Source organism: Aquarana catesbeiana, linkage group LG06, assembly GCF_042186555.1.
Source record: "Aquarana catesbeiana isolate 2022-GZ linkage group LG06, ASM4218655v1, whole genome shotgun sequence".
Taxonomy (NCBI): Eukaryota; Metazoa; Chordata; class Amphibia; order Anura; family Ranidae; genus Aquarana; species Aquarana catesbeiana.
In genome coordinates this window covers 259054219-259078103 of record NC_133329.1, presented here as the reverse complement: position 1 = coordinate 259078103, position 23885 = coordinate 259054219, and the positions used below count along the sequence as shown (strand labels likewise).

Below are 23885 nucleotides of genomic sequence, written 5' to 3'. Positions count from 1 at the left end.
TGCACTGACAAGGCTGCACTGGGGAAGGCTGCACTGACAAGGCTGCACTGGGGAAGGCTGCACTGGGGAAGGCTGCACTGGGGAAGGCTGCACTGACAAGGCTGCACTGGGGAAGGCTGCACTGACAAGGCTGCACTGGGGAAGGCTGCACTGACAAGGCTGCACTGGGGAAGGCTGCACTGACAAGGCTGCACTGGGGAAGGCTGCACTGAGAAGGCTGCAATGATAGGCATTTAAATGTAAGTTTTTTCCCTTCAACTTCCCTCCTAAAAGTTTTTTTTTTCCTTAAAATTCCCTCCTAAATTGGGGTGCGTGTTATACGCCGCTGCGTGTTATACGCCGATAAATACGGTATGTAGCACTAACTCACGGTGGAACTGCTGGTTTAAGCGGGTCTGTTACCTTCACTTTGCTTCCCTCTGTTTCACCGGCACCGGGTCTAGGGGTTTCGTTGAGTTTACTGCTGGACAACACACGCACCACATGCACCACACGCTCGTCTGGATAGGCCTCTCTCATCGGTCTAGCAGCCCTTACGCAGCACGAATCTAAAGTCTCTGCCACAGACTTATTTGGGGGGGTAAATCTGCACGATCCTCTGCCACAGGATGTATCAGATCTTCTGCAGTGAACAGTCAGTCACAGTGCCTGAACCTTTAAGCCGAACCGGTGACACTATGCTGTATAATTACTTCTTTTGGATACGTCCTGCAACCGAGTCACCAGGCCTCTCTATAGACCAGCACGTTGCGTGATCTCTCCAAGACGGGTCCTCCCCTGGCATCTCCTCGGCTGTCCAGCTTCGTCACACAGGACCGACAGCTCAGGACCATTCCTCGGCCGCGGTGGTAGGCCCCAGACAAGCCTCTGGACCCACCCCTGCGCCGTAGCATCTTGGGCCTCCCGATCGGAGGACCACGAGGTAGCTCCTTAACGCATACCTGTCGGCTAGGAGGGCCAGCAGGTGGCTGCAAAACGACCTTAGAACATGGCGTCTGTCCCATAAATACCCCCTTCCCAGAATGCAACTCGGGGGACCACCTCCACCGAGCTTGTCTCAGAGACAGAGGAGCATCTATACACTTCGACACGTTGCCCTTCCAACACTGACTAATGGTAACAGCGACACCCACCGGTCAGCACGGAAGCACACACAACGTCAGCCAAGCTGGAACAGAGGCGAACTTTTAACAGAACAGGACCAACTTCCCCTGCGGTTTCATTCGAACTCCAGTATCCGTGAGCAGAGTTCCAGATTGCACAGTATTCATCACGGTGCTTGCAGTGAACATTCTGGGTCCCACAACCGATTGTATTGCCGGAAAAGACATGGCCACACTCTGATCTTTTCAGCATGATCACGAGGCTTCTCTTCTCCTGTGGCGCCAAGCACACTACACGCGTCCCACACGGTAGCAAGTAGGGTAACTCCTCCCACTTGTTCTTTCAGTCACGTAGCTCCCGGGCCTCTTCTGGCGCCCAGCGTCTACGCACCCAAAAGCAAAGTCCTGCAGTTTAACCTTTCCTCTTCCTGAAAAGATTTTTTTTTCAAAGTCCAGCTCTCTCTGTAAACTCCCGGTAAAACACTCCACTGGGTTGCAATAATTGTCGGTCAACAAATCCCGGACGACACCCCCCACATGTAACATTAACTCACGGTGGAGCTGCTGGTTTAAGCAGGTCTGTTACCTTCACTTTGCTTCCCTCTGTTTCACTGGCACCGGGTCTAGGGGTTCCGTTGAGTTTACTGCTGGACGACACACGCACCAACACTGGAGTACGTTTTCAATGCTTTATTGACCAGTCAAACTTTAGGAAGTAGCAGGAAAGAGACGGAAAAGGAAATCTTCAGGAGAAACTCAAATATATTCTTACAAGATCTTAGCGACAAATGTCCCGGTAGAATTCAGATAATTATGTGGAATGTGTTCCCCTCATGGGATGCACTCTTTGCTTGTCTGGATAGGCCTCTCTCACCAGTCTAGCAGCCAGTACACAGCACGAATCTAAAGTCTCTGCCACAGACTTATTTGGGGGGGGTAAATCTGCACGATCCTCTGCCACGGGATGTATCAGATCTTCTGCAGTGAACAGTCAGTCACAGTGCCTGAACCTTTAAGCCGAACCGGCGACACTATGCTGTATAATTACTTCTTTTGGATACGTCCTGCAACCGAGTCATCAGGCCCCTCTATAGACTAGCACACTGCGTGATCTCTCCAAGATGGGTCCTCCCCTGGGATCTCCTCGGCTGTCCAGCTTCGTCACACAGGACCGACAGCTCAGGACCATTCCTCGGCTGCGGTGGTAGGCCCCAGACAAGCCTCTGGACCCACCCCTGCGCCGTAGCATCGTGGGCCTCCCGATCAGAGGACCACGAGGTAGCTCCTTAATGCTGCCAGCAGGTGGCTGCAAAACGACCTTAGAACATGGCGTCTGTCCCATAAATACCCCCTTCCCAGAATGCAACTCGGAGGACCACATCCACCGAGCTTGTCTCCGAGACAGAGGAGCATCTATACACTTCGACACGTAGCCCTTCCAACACTGACTAATGGTAACAGCGACACCCAGCGGTCAGCACGGAAGCACATACAACGTCAGCCAAGCTGGAACAGAGGCGAACTTTTAACCTTCCTAACACACAATTTACTAAATTTACCTAATCTGCAGTAGATTGTAAATCTACCAACTCTACATATATATATTTTTTCATCATTGTAACCATCTTCACTGGGCCGACTCCTGGAAACCAGGAGTGTCAGAGAAAGTATACAAAAAAATAAAGGGAATGGTTAGACTGTAGAAGACAAGGGGGGATATGAGAGGGGAAAAAAAAGAGAAAGAAGAGAGAAAGAAGGGGGGGTGCATCCGGAGACCCTTGAATTGGAAAAAGTACCCAGAGGATTGGTTGTATGCTATCCATGGTTGCCAGACCCTGAGAAATTTATTGTGAGTATCAGAGGTGAGGGCCACCAATTTCTCGTTAATCATAATGTCATTCATATGGTTTTTAACTGCTTCAAAGTTGAGTACTGGGGTTTTCCATGCCCTCGCAAAGGTCAATTTAGTTGCATTAAAGAGGTGCTGGGCCAGTTGACATTCTGGGTGGAGGAGTTCTAGGATAGGTTTACACAGAAGGGCTTCATAGGGGTCACTTTTAAGGTTGGAATGAAGCATGTCCCAGAAAGAGAGGAAGCCCTAGCCAGAATGCAGAAAAGGAACATGGATTAAATCACCTCTCAAGGTGTGCAGCATAGATGCAAAATAAATGCATGGTTCAGAAAAGGCTCAACAATGAAACAGAATTTGGCCAGCTTTGCATCCGAGTTATGCAGGTCAGGGCTTATCACGTCTGTAGGGAAGTGCTGCAGGCTGTCTAAAGGGGAAGCTGGACCTGCTGCAGAGAGCCTTGTGGTGTCATCAGGCTCAAGAAGTTTGGGCGCCATCTGGCCTTTTCCCACTGCAGGAGAAGCTTTGGTCTGTTTAAGCTTTGTTTTGTTTTTCTACGAGCGGTACATACCCATGGGTGCCTGGCGGTGTCCACTGTCCCAGGGGCATGGTAGATCATGTCTGCGAGGGATTAGTGCTCTGTCAGCCGGGGAGGTAGTGTCCGGTGGCGCGGAGCACAGGGATTAGGCAGCCATATCCCAAGATCAGACTCATGCGCCCTAACCTTCTATTTTCATCCACTAATCATCTGCAGATTACACACTCCTATATAAGAGGTATATGTTGCAGAGTAGTATATGTGCCATGTAAAAATTACAATTGCTACATAGGAATGACTACACTGTGTCTCCGGAATGACTACATTGTGTCTCCTACTCTATCACTGCGCATTTATATTTTAGGTGTGGGCATATACCACCTGTGATGTGAATTTCCATACTCCCCACCATTTGAGATCTTACTCCTTTGTCTCCAATCACAATCTCTGGCTGTCGGCTCATATTGGCTGTGTCTTTGGATCTTTGTGAGGGGCACATGGGACCCTGGAGGCCCCTTCAAGCTTGGGGGATCTATTTTTGAGGACACTGCCCAAAACCCAATGCAGATTAAATTTTGTCTTTTGTCTTGTCTTTTATTTACTAGGAATTTCCATATTTGGCCATGGTGTTGGTATGTATGCTGTACTGCTGATGTACCATATGGCATGTGTTTTCCTTACCTGCTTTCTGTGTTTCAATCTTTGTCCTGTTTTATCATAGATTGTTTTCGATCTGTGAGCTTCTTTTTTAAATGACCCTGAAGAAGGGAGACATTCTGTGCCCGAAACGAGTCGGACACAACGAGAAGAGACAACCATATCAACAATCAGCTTTTCATTAACCCATGTACAACTTGCCGTTTTATGTAAAGTAATGGTGATGTATGCACCAATGTTTTTATCATGTAATAATAAAGGTTATACTTTTTTAATATACTCATTTTACATTTGAGTATGACTAAAAAGTCCCATAGTACCGTGTGGGGGAGGGGGTACACTTTCACTTGCTGTCCAAATCTAGGGATGTTGGCAACATAATATGGGTTTATTCCATGGTGGTTTAACTTTCTCTATGCAATATACTGCAGTTAATCTGCACTGACGCACTCCAATATATTGCAGTAAAACTGCACTAACGCACTTCAATATATTACCTCCCTGACACACTACACTGACACAATTCATTATACTGCAGTAAAATTGCAAGGACGCACTACACTGACACTACAGTAAAACTGCACTGATGCACTACACTGACACTACACTATCACTATATTCACACTACACTGACACTCTACACTCACAATAGAATCAAAATAACACACTATAGCACACTAACCTGCAAGTAGCAATGAACCGAGCACTGTTCTATCTATCTCTACTCCAACATCACACTGCAAATGGCTCCTCTGGGAAGGAACCTTTTATAGTGTAGGTGGGTCTATGAGCAATGAGCCATGATTGGGCTAAGTCATCATGACACTCTCCAATCATGACCCTGACAGCGCACTGGGCAAAGCCTTCATTGCTTCAGCCAATCAGGGCTTAGAATGCACTGTACGGCGCGCAGTGCATTGTGGGGCATTCAGCGGGCCAAACAAACAGTCAAATGCCCTCACAATTCAGGTGTTCACTGAAAGGGGCAAACAGCCAAAGTTTGTTCCGAACTTTTGCTCGGCTCAAACTGTGTGCTCAACACTACAGCTAATACATTTTCTGCCCAGAGTTAAGCTTTAAGGGCCCCAAGAGTAGCCCAGCTTAACAACTTCACCTACTGGGGCAATTCTGACACTTCTCACATACATGTAAAAATCTAAATTTTTATCTAGAAAATTACTTAGAACCCCAAACATTATATACTGAATATATTTTTTTAAGCAGAGGCCCTATAGAATAAAATGGCGTGTTGCAATTCTTTATGTCACACAGTACAAATGCAATTTTTTTGGAAAAAATACACTTTAATGAATTATATTGCACACAAACACAATATAATATCCATGATGTTACGCCAAGTAAATAGGTACCGAATATGTCAAGTTTTAAAATTGCGTACGCCTGTGAAATGGTGCCAAACTACAGCACTTAAAATTCTCCATAGACAACGCTTTACATTTTTCCACAGGAGGATTTTACTAGGGTTATTGCTCTCGTCGCCTCTGAAGTTCATTATGATACCTCACTGTTTACATATTGTATGCGTACGAGACTTATGTATGTGTATGCATTTATGTGTAAGCATGGGGGGGGGGGGGGGGGCTCTTTAAATTTTAGTTTTATTATTTATTTTATCTAAAACTTTTTTTACACTGTCTCTTTTTTGTATTAACTATATTGCTATCACAAGGGATGAACAACATCCCTTGTGACAGCATGGGCCATGACCGGTCCTCTTTATGGAGAGATCTGGGGTCTATTAGACATTAAACATTTGAAGCAGCAACTGGTACTAAAGCTTGAGGTGGCCATGGACCATGTGACTACTGGACCTAATAAAACATCTATGAAAGAGGCAAATCCTTGTGAAAAAGAATGGTGACAAAGTTTTATTACTGTGAGAACACTAAGATAAGAACTTAGCTAGACATGGATGAAACACCCGTGTGAGTATTCCAGCTGGCCAAGCCACTTGAAGTAAATAAGCATTTTTAGTTTAAAAATGTATGCTTTTGGCTGTATACAATCTCTGTCCTCTATACAAGGCCTAATTATCGGCACTATAAAGGAGCAAATTTCACTGTACGCAGATGATACCCTTATGCTCCTTATGCTTCTTTATGCTGCTTGTTACATGAGATGGAGAGCTTTGATGTGTACTCGGGTTTCCGGAATTATTGGGCACGATGTGCTTACATCTGAAACCTTTTGACAACTGTTGGCTTCAGGAATATATGAATTTGGTAGCTATCATCTCTGCAATCCTTATCCAGTTACAATTAACTTTGGGATGAGGGTTTCTATGGCAATTTTTTTAATATAGCATCTGTTATTTTGAAGTGTCCTGCTGAGATCTTGATCTTGTCCTCCCTGTTTGCTCCAGTGCTCACCCAGGGAGCCATATGCAATGCCGTGGGATGTCCCACACAGCAAATTAGGTGGTGTTGTTGCAACATAATGTACATTTATGAATTTTTGAATCTTATATATTGTTATTCCTTCTTAGAGGATTAATGTACTACACCAGGGGTGTCCAAACTTTTTTCAAAGAGGGCCAGATTTGATGAATAGAACATGCCTGACATGCCTGTCCGTCCGAGTGCTAATACATGGCCCAACAGAATTCTCTTGCCTTTGTGCTGTGTGTGGTGAATAGATGAGCTCGGGCGTGTTATTTGGATATACTGGATTTAATCGGCTTATAACACGCACCTTCACTTTAAAAAGGAAGTTTCAGGAAAAAAAATCTGAAATTTTAAATAAAGAACTGTGAAGCAAAATAAGGGTCAGTGCTCATCAATGCAGCCTAATCAGTGCCTATCTGCAGCCCCCACTCCATTGACATGAATGCAGCCCCCACCGTATTGCCATGAATGCAGCCCCCACCATATTGCCATGAATGCAGCCCCCACATTGCCATGAATGCAGCCCCCACCGTATTGACATGAATGCAGCCCCCACCGTATTGACATGAATGCAGCCCCCACATTGCCATCAATGCAGCCCCCACATTGCCATCAATGCAGCCCCCACTGTATTGACATGAATGCAGCCCCCACCGTATTGACATGAATGCAGCCCCCACCGTATTGACATGAATGCAGCCCCCACCGTATTGACATGAATGCAGCCCCCACCGTATTGACATGAATGCGGCCCCCACCGTATTGACATGAATGCGGCCCCCACCGTATTGACATGAATGCGGCCCCCACCATATTGACATGAATGCGGCCCCCACCGTATTGACATGAATGCGGCCCCCACCGTATTGACATGAATGCGGCCCCCACCGTATTGACATGAATGCGGCCCCCACCACATTGACATGAATGCGGCCCCCACCACATTGACATGAATGCGGCCCCCACCACATTGACATGAATGCGGCCCCCACCACATTGACATGAATGCGGCCCCCACCACATTGACATGAATGCGGCCCCCACCACATTGACATAAATACAGCAGCCCCCACATTGACATGAATGCAGACTCACCATTGCCGTCAGTGCAGCCTGATTCATGTCCATCTGCAGCCTTGGAGGAGACAGGGAGGGGGCGGGACGAGCGCCAACAGATATACAGGAGAAACTCCTGTTTACACGGCGGCCTCTTTAATTGAAAGTCCCGCCTCCTATGATGGACAAAACAATTGTCCAATGGCAGCGCAGGAGACGGGACTTCCTTTTACACAGGACGCCGTGTAAACAGGAAATTCTCCTGTATCCCGTACGGCGCTTGTCCTGCCCCCTCCAAGACAGCCAGTATATCTATCTTTTGTGGCCCCCGGCGCTCAGGGATTCGTTGGGGGCCACAAAAGATATATGTCATAATTGCCAGGTGGGTCGTCCGAAACTGGACCACGGGCCGCGATTGGCCCGCGGGCTGGACTTTGGACATGCCTGTACTACACTCATGAGTCCTGATGAAGCTTAACTTCAGCGAAACGCGCTGACACATGATGATTTCTCTTTATTGCATGTATCAAGCAAGAGCAATATTATTGTTCCATGTACATTTAATCAATCAAGCACCACATATCAATGTTTTTTTATTAATTATTTTTATTTAAAGATCATGTATAATAAAAATGTGATATTTTATCTTAAGACTCCTTGTCTGGCCTGTACAGTCTGACCTTTTTATCTTTGTTCATGGTTCCTATACAAAACAAATGATGGCTTAGAGTGTCACACCAATATACATTCCTATATACTGAGCAAAGTATAAACAACAAATATTCAGCGCAGATACAAATTGATAAAATCTAAATAAAAATAAAAATTGCAAGCTGACATTCAAGGATAATCCAGAACACCTCAGCAGATAATAAAACAAAATAAATTAATAGTCCATATATAATCATTTGGTGATGAGACATCCAGTATAAGAACAATCAAAGAGAGCCTCCTTATTTGCAATTATGGATGACAGACAAGATGGTGAAGCAGTGATTACAGCCCATCCACCACAGATAATCAAGCCTCTCACCTTACAAACTTGACCTGCAAAGGTCACTCAGCATTTGACCCACACCTGGGGTACTAATAACCAATGATCCAGCCGATGATTTCTCCAAACATGAGGACAAAGAATAAAATCTAATCTAATCTAATCTAATGCTCTGTTTAACAGGTTTAATGTCAGCATAAAAATGATGAAATCCTACTTACAAACATGACACTCCAGCTGAGTGCAGGCATATGAGCATTGCATGTATACTGGTTTCTAACCGGGAGGATGGCCGCCGGTGGTGTCAGAGTGAATCCTCCCCCGTACGTGTTACATCCATGGGCGGGACGTCTTCAGCGCTGAATTATTCTTTGTCCACATGTCTGGAGAGATCATCGGCTGGATCGTTGGTTATTAGTACCTCAGGTGTGGGTCAAATGCTGAGTGACCATTGCAGGTCAAGTCTGTAAGGTGAGAGGCTTGATTATCTGTGGTGGATGGGCTGTAATCACCACTTCACCGTCTTGTCTGTCATCCATAATTGCAAATAAGGAGGCTCTCTTTGATTGTTCTTATACTGGATGTCTCATCACCAAATGATTATATATGGACTATTCATTTATTGCGCTGTACTGTATTTTCTTTTATTATATACTGAGCAAGGCTTTAAGTCATTCACCCAGTTGAAAGCTCACTTTAATCTGCCTCATTTTTATTCTTTTATCTCCAACTCTGCCATGCCCAATTGGGCTCTGCTTCCTCTCTATTGTCCTTATCCCCATTGGAGACATTATTGAGAAAACCAGACACAACTAAAATGGTTTCGAAATACTACTCTACCTTGATGGCCGATTCCAATCATAGGTTCGCTGCTACTCAGACCCGTCGGGCTAACCTGAATAAACAGCTTACTGATGATGACTGGACTGAGTTTATTAATACATACAAGGGCTCAGTGATATCCTCAAGAGAAAAAATTATTCAAACAAAAGTGTTTCATCAGAGTCATCTCACTCTCTTTTGAATGTGTAAGATGGGGTTATGCCCTGCATCTGAGTGCTTCAGGGGCTGTGGGAATGAAGCTGACTTCTAGCACTGTTTTTGGTTTTCTCCTATTGTATATGCATTTTAGTCATAAGTTATTATTATTATAGTTAGTTATCTACTGCTCTGGGTTTACCTACTATTCTCTACCCTAAAAATAATTTGTTAGGTATCTTTGGAAAATTAACTGTTCCTGCATATAGTAAACATTTATTACATTTGAAGTATATTGTACTTCTTTGCTAAAACGACTATACTCCTATCTTGGAAAGGTATGACTTGTCCTACTATGACTACTTGGATCCAGATGATAAACGACGGTCTGCCTCTGTATAAACTTACTTTTGAACTCAGAAAGAAACCTAATTGGGTGTCCAGCCCTCTTACCCTGACATCATCGGACTCTGGAACTCTATGAATCTTTGGTATTTCTGCTTTAGTAATGTTACTCTGACATGTTATAGCTTGTTACACCTACGTATTGTGTAACTTGATATCTACCGACACTCTTTGTACTATTATCACTTTTATTGAGGCATGGGAGGCATAGATGGGTTGTGTTATACTTAATTTATTGCTTTTTTTATGTATAACACATGAAAACTCAATAAACATATCTTAAAAAAATGTATGCTTATAGAAGCTGAGGCTTTTTGAAGAATTGCATTTCTAGTCTGTAATGGAAGCTGAATAGGATCAATTTATGAAAATGTTTGATCCCTAGAATGGTGGAGTGAATTATCGCAGAAAACAAACATCCCAGCAAGAGGGCCCAGGAATATCATTAAACAATTTTATTTTACATGTTATACTGTAAATATGATTTACTAATATAAATAGTTACAAGGCTTCAATGCCATAAATGCCTAATGCTGTAACATGTGGGATCCTAAAAGGTTTACTAAAATATACACCAACTAGCCATACCTTTATGACTACTGACAGGTTAAGTAAATAACATTGATTATCTCCTTAGAATGGCATCAGAAAGTTGGAGGTATATATTAGGGAGCACATCAAAGGAAAGCTCCAAGCTAAAGCGTGTGCTGTTTATTAATAATACGCATTATAACAATCGACTACTTTCTGAAGAATGTCTTTGTGATTTGCATAAAGAGGTATCTTCTGGTCTACAACTTGCCAGCGGACAGATATTCCTTGTTCATTACTTTGAATATTCTGAAAGAAAAAATAAAGAAATACTTTATTTATAGACTAACTAACTAAGTTTAATTTATACACATTAGCATTGGCTCTCCTACAATTAAAATAAACCATCCATTGGCAAACGCTAATTTTCTTGGAACAGAAAATAAGTGAAACTTTTTAATGAAGACTTCCTTTACTGCTATTTATTTGTAGCCATCAATTCAAAAATGTTCTTACTATGCCTATTTTGTAAGCTTTGGGTGGATAAAGGCGGACTGAAAAAAACATGCAATTGTTAGTCATGTCTATTAGAGTTTCTGGCTCTGACAAAAAGCCATTATAAAGCCTAGCAAGAGAGTCTACCTCCACCTGGTTAAAAAGAATGGAAAGGTCTCACTCGTGGAGTCTTTGGCTTTATACATATAAATATATATATCTATTTATATATATATATAGATATATATATATATATATCTATATATCTATATATATAGATATATATATATATATATCTATATATATATATATATATGTATATATATAAAATATATATATATATATCTATATATATATAGATATATATAGATATATATATAGATATATATCTATATATATCTATATATAGATATATATAGATATTTATATCTATATATATCTATATATATATATATAGATATATATATATATGTATAGTTGTGCTCAAAGGTTTGCATACCCTGGCAGAAATATACTGAAAATATGACTAATCATGCCAAAAAAAACTGTCTTTCATTCAAGGATAGTGATCACATGAAGCCATTTATTATCACATAGCTCCTTTTAAATCGTACTGATACCGGAAATCACCCAAATGGCCCTGATCAAAAGTTTACATACCCTGGTACAGATAGAGAAGGTGGCACACACAGGTTAAGATGGCTATTAAAGGTTAATTTCCCACATTTGTGGATTTTTAAATCACAATTAGTGGCTGTGTATAGTCAATGATTTTGTTAGCTCTCACCAGGATGCACTAAGCAGGCTAGATACTAAGCCACAGGGAGCAGAAAAGAACAGTCAAAAGACCTGCGTAACAAGGTAACGAAACTTTACAAAGATGGAAAAGGATATAAAAAGATATCCAAAGCCTTGAATATGCCAGTCAGTACTGTTCAATCGCTTAATAAGTGGAAAATTTGGGGATCTCTTGATACCAAGCCAAGGTCAGGTAGATCAAGAAAGATTTCAGAAGAACTTTGCGACCTAACAACCTGCAAATCCTTCTTACAAATCAGCAAAGACCTCAATGCACCATCCAAAGACTTCCTCACCTACTTCAGATTACAAAAACGGCATTCTCATCTATAGAAGGCACACTACCCTTAAAACTTTGGAACTACTTCTTTACAGATCACTCTAACACTAAGGGGACCTCCCTCATATATTCACTTCTACAAGAAAAAAACATGTTCATCAAATCCAAACCCCTCCTTGTATGGGAAAATGACTTACAAACACAATTCACGGATGCCCAATGACAAACGGCAATCGCATCTATTTACAAAGCTACAACTTGCACCTCCCTATGGGAACTCACACAAAAAACACTTATGAGATGGTACCTCACTCCATCCAGACTGGCCAAGTTCCACAAACACACCTCACATAAATGCTGGAGAAACTGTGGCCACCCGGGCACGCTCCTTCACATCCTTTGGTCCTTTCCACATGTAACACAACCATGGAAAAATGTGGAAACCATACTCCAAGACATACTCTTTAGCTCAGCAACAATTACCCCACAGTTATCCATTCTTAATCTGAACATAGAAGACTTTCCAATGCATCAGAGATCAGTGACCACACACATCCTCCTAGCTACCAAACTCTTGATCACTAAAAACTGGAAATCAGATAACATTCCTTCCCTTACTGAGGTAATCAACCTAGTACAAACTCATTTCACTTATGAAACCCTCCTATCACGCAGCAATCAATTTCACGCAAAAATCACTAGCACTTTGGAACCCATGGGTCCTTTGGTACTCAAAACAGATTTAACAATTGTAAAAGTATTAACAATTGATTGTCCTGTCTCACAATCTACCAACCACTTGATGCTCTCTTCCCCCCCTTACCCCTCCCTGCTCCCCCTTTCTCTTGTACCCCCCTCCCTCCCCTCCCCTCCCTACCCTACCCTACCCTATACTTCTTAAGAGCAATCACCGGAGTGCGGATCATCTTTTCCTCATTTACCTACTCAGCCAGCAACTGTGGATAGAGCACCTGGGATCTCTGCTTTCTATGTGATGTATGGGTAGTAGCAATGACTTTTTTGTTTATATTCTGGACTTTATTCGTTTGTTAGTGCTCCCTGTGAATTCAGGATTGCTATTCATAGCCTGGCAGCTTGATACCTATTATTGCCACAGTGACAAACTGCATGATATGTCTATCCTGGGACATTTGTACAGGAATGGAATGCTATCTTGTCTAACTGCTCATTTGAACTGATGAGACTCATTGTCCGGTATGAACAGGAGTGTTTGGACAAAATCAACTCAAATATCAAAGACCAAAAAGAAGCAGTAAATAAGTTTGCACATTTACCCACATTCACAGATTCAGAGAACAAACTGCAACGGACAATAGAGGAATTAGAAACACAGATTACACAGATCAAAAGGACTAAATACCTCTGTGATGTGGATGATTACTAGAGCAATACAGTTTATGAGTGGGGGAGGAGGAGTAGAAGCTTCAGCTCTACACCATGATCTATTCTCAGGAGAAAACACAGATCTGCTAGTATAATTAAGAAAGTGGGCTTCAGCTCACCGGAGGCATCGGATTCCTTATCTGAAGTCTCAGATACAGCTGAAGGGGATGGTTTGTCTCTGTCTGACACTACTGCAGCTCTGAAATCTCTTCAGACAAGGTTTTTTCTGGTGGAAGTGTTAACCCCGGGGTGTCAAAAAACGCCATGTCTGCAACATACTACCAGCAGCCGAAGAAAAAACAAACAACCAGAAAACAGGACACTGCAAGAAAAGGCAAAGGCGAGGGGGGAAAAGACGGAGATCAGCGATATCCACAGAGAAAAAAGAAATAAATAGTGAATTATCAACCGTTACCTCAGTAGTTAATTTAACGGATGAGGTTTTGACTGATTCTGAATTATCTCTGTTGTCACGGGGTCTATCTTTTTCACCCAGCTATCACTTTGATATTTTTAATATCATTTTGGACACCAACAGGTTTGTCAGGAACCTCTTACTGCGGAAACATTTTCAACAGGGAATTGACGAACAGGTGGATGACCCACTGACATCAGAGATGGTGAGTGAATCTGACCAAAACCAATCAATTGCAGAACAAGATGTTTGCCCGCATGTTTCTTTTATGTTTCAGGATTTATCTGCATCATTAACTTTAGAACAGCTGTATTCAGAATCGCATATGGGCTCCTATGGAGCTTCATGCAGTACATCACAATATGGGGATACGTTTTTTTACCCTGTAAATGCAAGAAACTCTACTATAGACACTTTTCAGGCTGTAATAGAGGGGGAATTGATACAACTGAAACAACATAGCTCAACATCTAGAAAGACTAATATCTCAAAGCAAGAGAAAGAGGCTCTACAGCAATTAAAAGACAATAAAGGGTTAGTGATAAAGGAAGCAGATAAGGGAGGAGCAGTGGTGGTGATGACTAGGGAACAATATAGATCTGAAGCCATTAGACAGCTCAGTGACAGTGACACATATCTACCCCTGTCTAACAACCCCACTACTGTTTTTCAATCAACTCTTTTGAAACATTTACAGTTGGGCTTTAGTATGAGAGTTCTGTCATCCAAAACTGCTGAGTATCTCTATGTGGATAAACCTGTGGTGCCGGTATTCCATCATCTCCCTAAGATTCATAAACTTGATTGTCCCATCCAGGGGCGACCAATTGTGGCTGGAATTGGTTCTTTATTTGAGCGTTTGGGAGAATGGGTAGACCGGCACTTACAGCCTTTGGTATACAGATTGCCCGGCTACATCAGAGATACGAGCACAGTCCTATCCCATATCACATCTGTTAAATGGATATCCACCTATGTGTGGGCCACACTAGACGTGAGGGCACTCTATTCGTCGATCCCCCACAGCGCTGGATTGCAGGCCATCCAATATCATCTTCAACGCTACAGCTCCTACTCTCAGGAGCTACAGGAGTTTATTCTGTTAAGTGTTGAGCTTTTATTAAAGCATAATTATTTTTTATTTGATGGCGCATATTATGTCAAGTGCTGCGGGGCGTCGATGGGTGCTAGATTCTCACCGTCCATGGCGAACCTCTATATGGGTTGGTGGGAGGAACAAGTTTTGTTCTCTCCCAGCAACCCTTTTGCTAAGCAGATTGTTTGGTATGGTCGTTTCATTGATGACCTTGTGATGGTGTGGGATGGTGACATTATGGGATTGCATGAATTTTTGAAATTTCTGAATGATAATCAGTTAAATCTACATTTTTCAATTGAGCATGATGTTTCCAGTATCAACTTTTTAGACATCACCCTAAAGGGTGATTCAACCACAGGTGATGTTTCAACATGCACCTATAGGAAACCTTGCTCTGGTAACACTACGCTTTTTGCAACCAGTTGTCATCCATCCCACATCATCAATGCCATCCCTTATGGGGAGTTTATTCGAGCTAAACGTAACTGTTCAACAAACTCAACCTTTGAACTAGAACGTAAGGTCATCCATCAGCGCTTATTGGACCGAGGTTATAACAAATCTGTTATACACCAAGGACTAGAAAGGGTTTTGATGATGGACAGAGAGGAATTACTGTCAGATAAGCCTAAAACTGAGAGAGAGCATAAAAATAAAAATAAAAATAATAACAAACCTCATCAATCTTACAACTCTAGGAATAGAAAAATGGGTAAACCTATCACATTTGTAACCAAATTTTCCCAAGAATATAATCAAATAGTCAGAATAATAAAAAAGAATCTGCCAATATTACATACAGATAAAGATTTACATGAAATTCTGCAAGCAGGTTGCCTTTTTTCTAGCCGACGTGCGCCCACACTGGGGACTGCACTATCACCTAGTCTATTTTCATCCAAACAATGCCAACCCACCTGGCTCTCCTATCCTGGCAGTTACCCTTGTAATATAAAAACCTGTAGGTACTGTAACTTGTGTGATCTGGGTAAAACATTTGTTGCCACAGCTACAGGTGAAGAGTTTACTATACAGCAATAAATCATCTGTGGCACAAACTATGTAATTTACCTGATCACCTGTATTTCATGCAGCCTCCAATATGTAGGCTGTACCACACGTCCTTTGAGAGCCCGTATAGGGGAACATTACTGTGACACAATTAACCCAAATGCTAGAAATATTTCGAATGCAACACGTCACTTTAGGGAATGTCACCAGTGTGATCTCTCCTCTTTCTGCTTTAGAGGAATAGAACGGTTGTCTCACTCGCCCAGAGGAGGTGACAGGGAGAGAAGGCTACTGGGGAGAGAAGCATGGTGGATTTTTAGATTAAAAACTAGATCGCCTCAGGGGTTAAACCTGAGGTGGGATCTGGATTTGCACTTACATTAAACATGCCTCTCCCCAGAGCCTCCTCTCTCTTTCTCTCTTTTCCTCCTCTGGTGTCTTTTTCACATACCTGAATTATTATTTTTATTTTATTTTTTATTTTTTGTATCTAATGTTTTTTGTATTTCATGGTGTGTTTTAATCATGTATATGTGCATGAGTGCATGCATGAGTGTGTGCACACATGCACTTATTATCACTCTAAGGTGTGTGACAAATAGTGGCATACATATGAATCACTCGATATGCAATATAGCTGATTCCCCTTTTTTGGATAATTGCCTGCAGTCAATTAAGACAATTAATGGGTGGAGCCAGTGATCCTTGGAGCTACTATTTATTTTCAAAGTTTCATGTCTGTAATGTGTTTATGACTAAGGCCTTATAGGCTGAAACGCGTCAACTGTTCTTATTTGCGTTTGGTCACTGTGGCTTGTCAATAAATATTATACTTCTTAAGAGCAATCACCGGAGTGCGGATCATCTTTTCCCCATTTACCTACTCAGCCAGCGACTGTGGATCGAGCACCTGGGATCTCTGCTTTCTATGTGATGTATGGGTAGTAGCACTGACTTTTTTGTTTATACTTACCTATTATACCTCCCTCTATCCAGCTCTCCCCATCTCCATATATAGGTATGGGGACCTCCATACATACATATACCAATTTACTGTATTCCAATCCCCTGTTTTCTGTTTTTACTATTAAGGATTTACTTACCCTCTTCCACTTAGGCTGATACTGGGCCTCTCCTGACCCCAGTGGACATCTACGCACTGTGGCGCTCTTCTGAGCCCACCTGCACCTTCATGGCAGGGCAGACCAACCTACTGCCTTACTCTGCACCATTTATGAACATGAACATCTAGCAGGTACCTTCCTTCTTCCTTTGTCTTACTCCCTAAGTTTATCCACAGTTATTTTGGCCACCTTTTTATGGTATTTATGGTTATGTGGGGACTTCCTCACCTGTGGTCATACATAGGAAGGGTCCACCAAACCCAGTACAGATACACTCTATTTCTCCATAGCGATCCTTGCCTCGCTCCCTGGACACCGACCACACGTCAGGGATTCTTACGCCCTCTGCTGGGGTGTGTCCTCTGGGGTTTCTCGTTTAGGCGTGCCCGGCCGACCGGCTCCTGATCGGGCATTGCTGTGGATCATTGGCACTCTGTCTGTCTCCCTATAAGGCTTTTTAAAAATTGGATGCAACATATCATGATGTCTTTAAGCAATACTCTATGGTCAGTATTTATGTGTATATACTATGGTTTTGGACAACATCATTGTGTGTCACCCTTACATCTTTTCTCATGATTGTCTTTTCATTTATAGACATGTATTTATCGTGCTGATCTCAATCATACCACTCCCCGAAGAAGAGTAACACTCGAAACGCGTCGGACTTCTCCCGTATACATGATCTTTTACATAATACGGAGTATATGATTGTATTTTTTGCATTATACTGTATTGCATGTTCATTGTCTATGCATCCTGTGTATTTTACATTTCTGTTCCTCCCTTTGCATCATCCAATTTTGTATACCCACATGTTTTTCAATAAACACTGTACTCACGCTTACTACAAGAGTAGTCATTTCCCTTTAAAGTCCCATAAGAGGAATAAATTCCATATACATGGTTGTTTTTAAGGAGCACAATACGATAATACTTGAACAAAAAAGAGCTGCATGGTCAAGTTGGCAGAAAGAAGCCTTTACTGCACAAGTTCCATAAAAAAGCCTGGTTACAATATGCCCAACAACGCTTTGACTTGCCTCATTGGGCTTTTTTGTGGCATTGGTGCAGTAAAGGCTTCCTTCTGGCAGCTCAACCACGCAGCTCTTTTTTGTTCAAGTATCGTTGAATTGTGCTCCTTAAAAAAAAAACACAATTTTTTTGGAGAGCAGCCTGTATTTCTCCTGAGGTTACCTGTGGGTTTTTCTTTGTATCCTGGGCAATTCTTCCACCAGTTGTGGCTGCAATCTTTCTTGGTCTACCTGACCTTGGCTTGGTATCAAAAGAGACCCAAATTTTCCACTTCTTAATAAGGCATTAAACAGTACTGGCTGGCATATTCAAGGCTTTGGGTATATTTTTATATCCTTTTCCACCTTTATAAAGTTCCATTACTTTGTTACACTGGTCTTTTGACTGTTCTTTTCTAACACCTCATGGCTCTGTGTCTAGCCTGCTTAGGGCATCCAAGTGAGAGCTAACAAACTCATTTACTTTTTATGCACAGACACTAATTGTGATTTAAAAAGCCACAAATGTGAGAAATGAACCTTTGATGGCCATTTTAACCTGTGTGTGCCACTTTCTGTGTCTGTACCAAGGCCAAACATTCCAGGGTATGTAAACTTTTGATCAGGGCCATTTGGGTGATTCCTGTTATCATTATGATTTAAAAAGGATCCAAAAAAATGTGATAATAAATGGCTTCATTCACTATCCTTGAATAAAAGACAGTTTTTTGGCATGATCAGTCACATTTTCAATATAAATGCCAACATTTCACAATTTCTGCCAGGGTATGCAAACTTATATATATCAGGGATGAGCCGAACATCCCCCTGTTCGGGTCGCACCAGAACTTGCGAACAGGCAAAAAATTTGTTCGAACACGTGAACACTGTTAAAGTCTATGGGACACGAACATGAATAATCAAAAGTGCTAATTTTAAAGGCTTATATGCAAGTTATTCTCATAAAAAGTGTTTGGGGACCTGGGTCCTGCCCCAGGGGACAAGGATCAATGCAAAAAAAAGTTTTAAAAACGTCAGTTTTTTCGGGAGCAGTGATTTTAATAATGCTTAAAGTGAAACAATAAAAGTGTAATATACCTTTAAATTTCGTACCTGGGGGGTGTCTATAGTATGCCTGTAAAGGGGCGCATGTTTCCTGTGTTTAGAACAGTCTGACAGCAAAATGACATTTCAAAGGAAAAAAAGTCATTTAAACCTACTCGCGGCTATTAATGAATTGCCGGTCCGACAATACACATAAAAGTTCATTGATAAAAACTGCATGGGAATTCCCCACAGGTTTACCCCAGCCAAAATGTAAAAAAAAAAAATGGCGTGGGGTCCCCCTCAAAATCTATACCAGACCCTCCAGGTCTGGTATGGATTTTAAGGGGAACCCCGCGCCAAAATAAAAAAAAAAAATGGTGTGGGGTCCCCCTAAAAATCCATACCAGACCCTTATCCGAGCACGCAACCTGGCAGGCCACAGGAAAAGAGGGGGGGACGAGAGAGCCGCCCCCCCTCTCCTGAACCGTACCAGGCCACATGCCCTCAACAGTGGGAGGGTGCTTTGGGGTAGCCCCCCAAAACACCTTGTCCTCATGTTGATGAGGAGAAGGGCCTCATCCCCATAACCCTGGCCGGTGGTTGTGGGGGTCTGCAGGCGGGGGGGCTTATCGGAATCTGGAAGTCCCCTTTAACAAGGGGACCCCCAGATCCCGGCCCTCCCCCTGTGTGAAATGGTAAGGGGGTACAAAAGTACCCCTACCATTTCACAAAAAAACTGTCAAAAATGTTAAAAAGGACAAGAGACAGTTTTTGACAATTCCTTTATTTAAATGCTTCTTCTTTCTTCTTTCTTCTTTCTTCTATCTTCCTTCGGTTTCTTCCTCCATCTTCTTCTGGTTCTTCTGGTTCTTCCTCCGGTGTTCTCGTCCGGCATCTTCCTCCGCGGCGTCGGCATCTTCTCTCCTTCTTCTCCTCGGGCCGCTCCGCATCCATGATGGCATGGAGGGAGGCTCCCGCTGTGTGATGATTCTCTCTTCATCTTCTTCTCTTTATCTTCTTCTCTTTATCTTCTCTTTATCTTTTTCTCTTTATCTTCCTCTCTTCATCTTCATCTTCTTCTCTTCATCTTCTTTTTGGGCCGCTCCGCATCCATGATGGCATGGAGGGAGGCTCCCGCTGTGTGACGCTTCTCCTCTTCTGACGGTTCTTAAATAACGGGGGGCCACCCGGTGACCCCACCCCCCTTTGACGCATGGTGACTTGACGGGACTTCCCTGTGGTGTCACGGGGAATGCCACAGGGAAGTTCCGCCAAGTCCCCGTGCGTCAGAGGGGGGCGGGGTGACCGGGTGGCCCCACCCCCGGTTATTTAAGAACCGTCAGAAGAGGAGAAGCGTCACACAGCATGGATGTGGAGCGGCCCAAAAAGAAGATGAAGACAAGAAGATGAAGAGAAGAAGATGAAGAGAAAAAGATGAAGAGAAGAAGATGAAGAGAGAAGCGTCACACAGCGGGAGCCTCCCTCCATGCCATCATGGATGCGGAGTGGCCCGGAGAAGAAGGGAAGAAGACGCCGTTTCCGCGGAGGAAGATGCCGGACGAGAACACCGGAGGAAGAACCAGAAGAAGAAGATGATGGAGGAAGAAACCGAAGGAAGATAGAAGAAAGAAGATAGAAGAAAGAAGAAAGAAGAAGCATTTCAATAAAGGAATTGTCAAAAACTGTCTCTTGTCAATTTTAACATTTTTGACACTTTTTTAGTGAAATGGTAGGGGTACCCCCTTACCATTTCACACAGGGGGGAGGGCCAGGATCTGGGGGTCCCCTTGTTAAAGGGGGCTTCCAGATTCCGATAAGCCCCACGCCCGCAGACCCCCACAACCACCAGCCAGGGTTGTGGGGATGAGGCCCTTGTCCTCATCAACATGGGGACAAGGTGTTTTGGGGGCTACCCCAAAGCACCCTCCCAATGTTGAGGGCATGTGGCCTGGTACGGTTCAGGAGGGGGGGCGCTCTCTAATCCCCCCTCTTTTCCTGCGGCCTGCCAGGTTGCGTGTTCGGATAAGGGTCTGGTATTGATCTTTGGGGGGACCCCACGTCGTTTTTTTTTTTAATTTTGGCGTGGGGTTCCCCTTAAAATCCATACCAGACCTAAAGGGTCTGGTATAGATTTTGAGGGGGGTGCCATGCCATTTTTTTTTTTTTTTGGCCGGAGTTCCCCTTAATATCCATACCAGACCTGAAGGGCCTGGAATGGAATTTAGGGGGACCCCCAACATCATTTTTTTTTTAAATTTTCGTTCGGGGTTCCCCTGTAGGTAATTCCCATGCTGTTTTTATCAATTAACTTTTATGTGTATTGTCGGACCGGCAATTCATCAATAGCCGCGAGTAGTTTAAATGACTTTTTTTCCTTTGAAATGTCATTTTGCTGTCAGACTGTTCTAAACACAGGAAACACGTGCCCCTTTACAGGCATACTATAGACACCCCTCAGGTATGAAATTTAAAGGAATATTACACTTTTATTGTTTCACTTTAAGTATTATTAAAATCACTGCTCCCGAAAAAACGGACGTTTTTAAAACTTTTTTTTGCATTGATCCATGTCCCCTGGGGCAGGACCCAGGTCCCCAAACACTTTTTTATGACAATACCATGAATATAAGCCTTTAAAATTAGCACTTTTGATTTCTCCCATAGACTTTTAAAGGGTGTTCCGCGGCATTCTAATTTGCCGCGAACACCCCAAATTGTTCGCTGTTCGGCGAACTTGCGAACAGCCGATATTCGAGTCGAACATGAGTTCGACTCGAACTCGAAGCTCATCCCTAAAATATATATATATATATATATATATATATATATATATATATATATATATATATACACACTATGGACAGATAGATATGGCTAATTTCCATCCTGCAAACTTTAATATTTGTGTTAACTCGCGATTTCATACTTTTTATGTTTCATATAAAAAAAATCATATTAATCGAAATCTTAATCCAATCGATATAATTCTTAAGCAATGTAAATTCTATACTGTGGTAAATGAAGTCCCTTAAAATATCTCTAAGCTAGCAGTTTTAATGTACATACAGTTATGAAAGGCATCATTTACAGTAAATCCATTCATCACCTCAATAAATATATCATATGCAGTGATAAGTGAAACTGGGAGATTTAATTTCTATGAAATCTTGGCAAAAATCAAAATAGTTCAACTAAATTTTGCTATTTAGTTTAAATGCAATGGAGTCAATAGGGAAGGGTAAAATTATGATTGATTTTGGTGGATCCTAAAGCGAAACGTGGGCTTTAAATCGCTCCAGAGGATATTGTAAGTTCTTTTCAACTATCCTGGAAATTTTCTTCTTCCAAAAATGGATCATTAACTTATATATTGTATGGTTTCTTTTTTCAGAAAGTGAAAAAAAAACTAAAACCAACAGTACAAAACAAATGTAAAATCCCAATGCTAAAATTGAAATGAACTAAACATGCCTAGATACACCCCCCTTTAAAAAAAAAAATACAAAGATACTCAATGGCCAAACTTGAGAGTTTTTGCTTTGGCGAAAGTTTGCAAAATAAACTTACCCAAAATCAATCTATTCCTCCCTGTTAATATGTAATGGAAAATCAGGAATTATTACAGTGTTTCTAACTAGGTAAATTATATAGATTTTTAAATAGATGGTTGGTCGTGGAGTCTACAGCCAAATATTGGCACCAATCCCCAAATAGATACAAGGATAGAAGAGTGGTGGGGGGATTTTTGGAGGTGCAAAAATATCACCAGATATATTCAATAAAAAGTATTTATTTTTTGTTCTGAGGAGCAAAACAAAAAAGTATATACATAAAAACAAAGAGCAGCCATATACAATACTGGAATGATGATATTAACAGTACAGCACAACAAATCCCGACATGGATTTGGGCCCAGGAGGGACTTGAGGCCAGTGGGACTTGAAAGTGCCACCTCACAGCACCAGGGAAGTTGAATAGGTTACTGCAGATATGTAGAGGCACGTCATGTCCCAGAGAACTCCGGCAGTGCAAATTCTGGTCTTTTCAGAACAAAAAATAAATACTTTTTATTGAATATATCTGGTGATATTTTTGCACCTCCAAAAATCCCCCCACCACTCTTCTATCCTTGTATAGATTTTAAATAATTTTATACCATCTTAGAATCCACAATAGTCATAACATCCCTTTGTATTCTGTATATTGACCCATTTTAATCAGGGGAATCAAATGTCAAGCCTTATTTGAGAGTAAGAATTTTATTAAGGACATCCACTCACAAAGATAACCAAAAGCTTTCTCTTTTACAGATGTTGCATAGGAAGGTCCCTGATTATTAAATCTTTATGTACCTATGAGATGACAGGTTCTTGGCAGTATTCACTAGTAAGCCTATTGGCCATACAGTTGTAGTAATAAAGTGTATCTTTACCTTTTATTTTCACCTGGTCATTCTGCCAGTAACACATTTCCTTTTCTAGGTGACAACGCTCACTTACCATACTGTATTCATGGAGAAGCAGCGATGTCACTCTAGGACATTAACATAAACACATCCTCCTCTCCTCTTCATAGAAGGTTACGAACAAGGCTAGCTGATTCAGCAGAGGCAACGAGCACAGGAAATTCTCTGCTCACATGTTTTCTGACAAGATCAACAAATAATTTTTTGCACATAGTCTG

General features: G+C 42.2%; 1 protein-coding gene across 1 annotated transcript in view; it reads right to left on the bottom strand.

Moving 5' to 3' along the window:
• Positions 1–8683: 8683 nt before the first annotated feature.
• TRPM2 (transient receptor potential cation channel subfamily M member 2) overlaps positions 8684–23885 on the bottom strand; it is a 328183-nt gene continuing 312981 nt past the window's right edge. The window contains 1 exon segment of the mRNA XM_073633225.1: positions 8684–10825. Coding sequence (XP_073489326.1) covers positions 10700–10825 — 126 coding nt within the window. The 3' untranslated portion in view covers positions 8684–10699.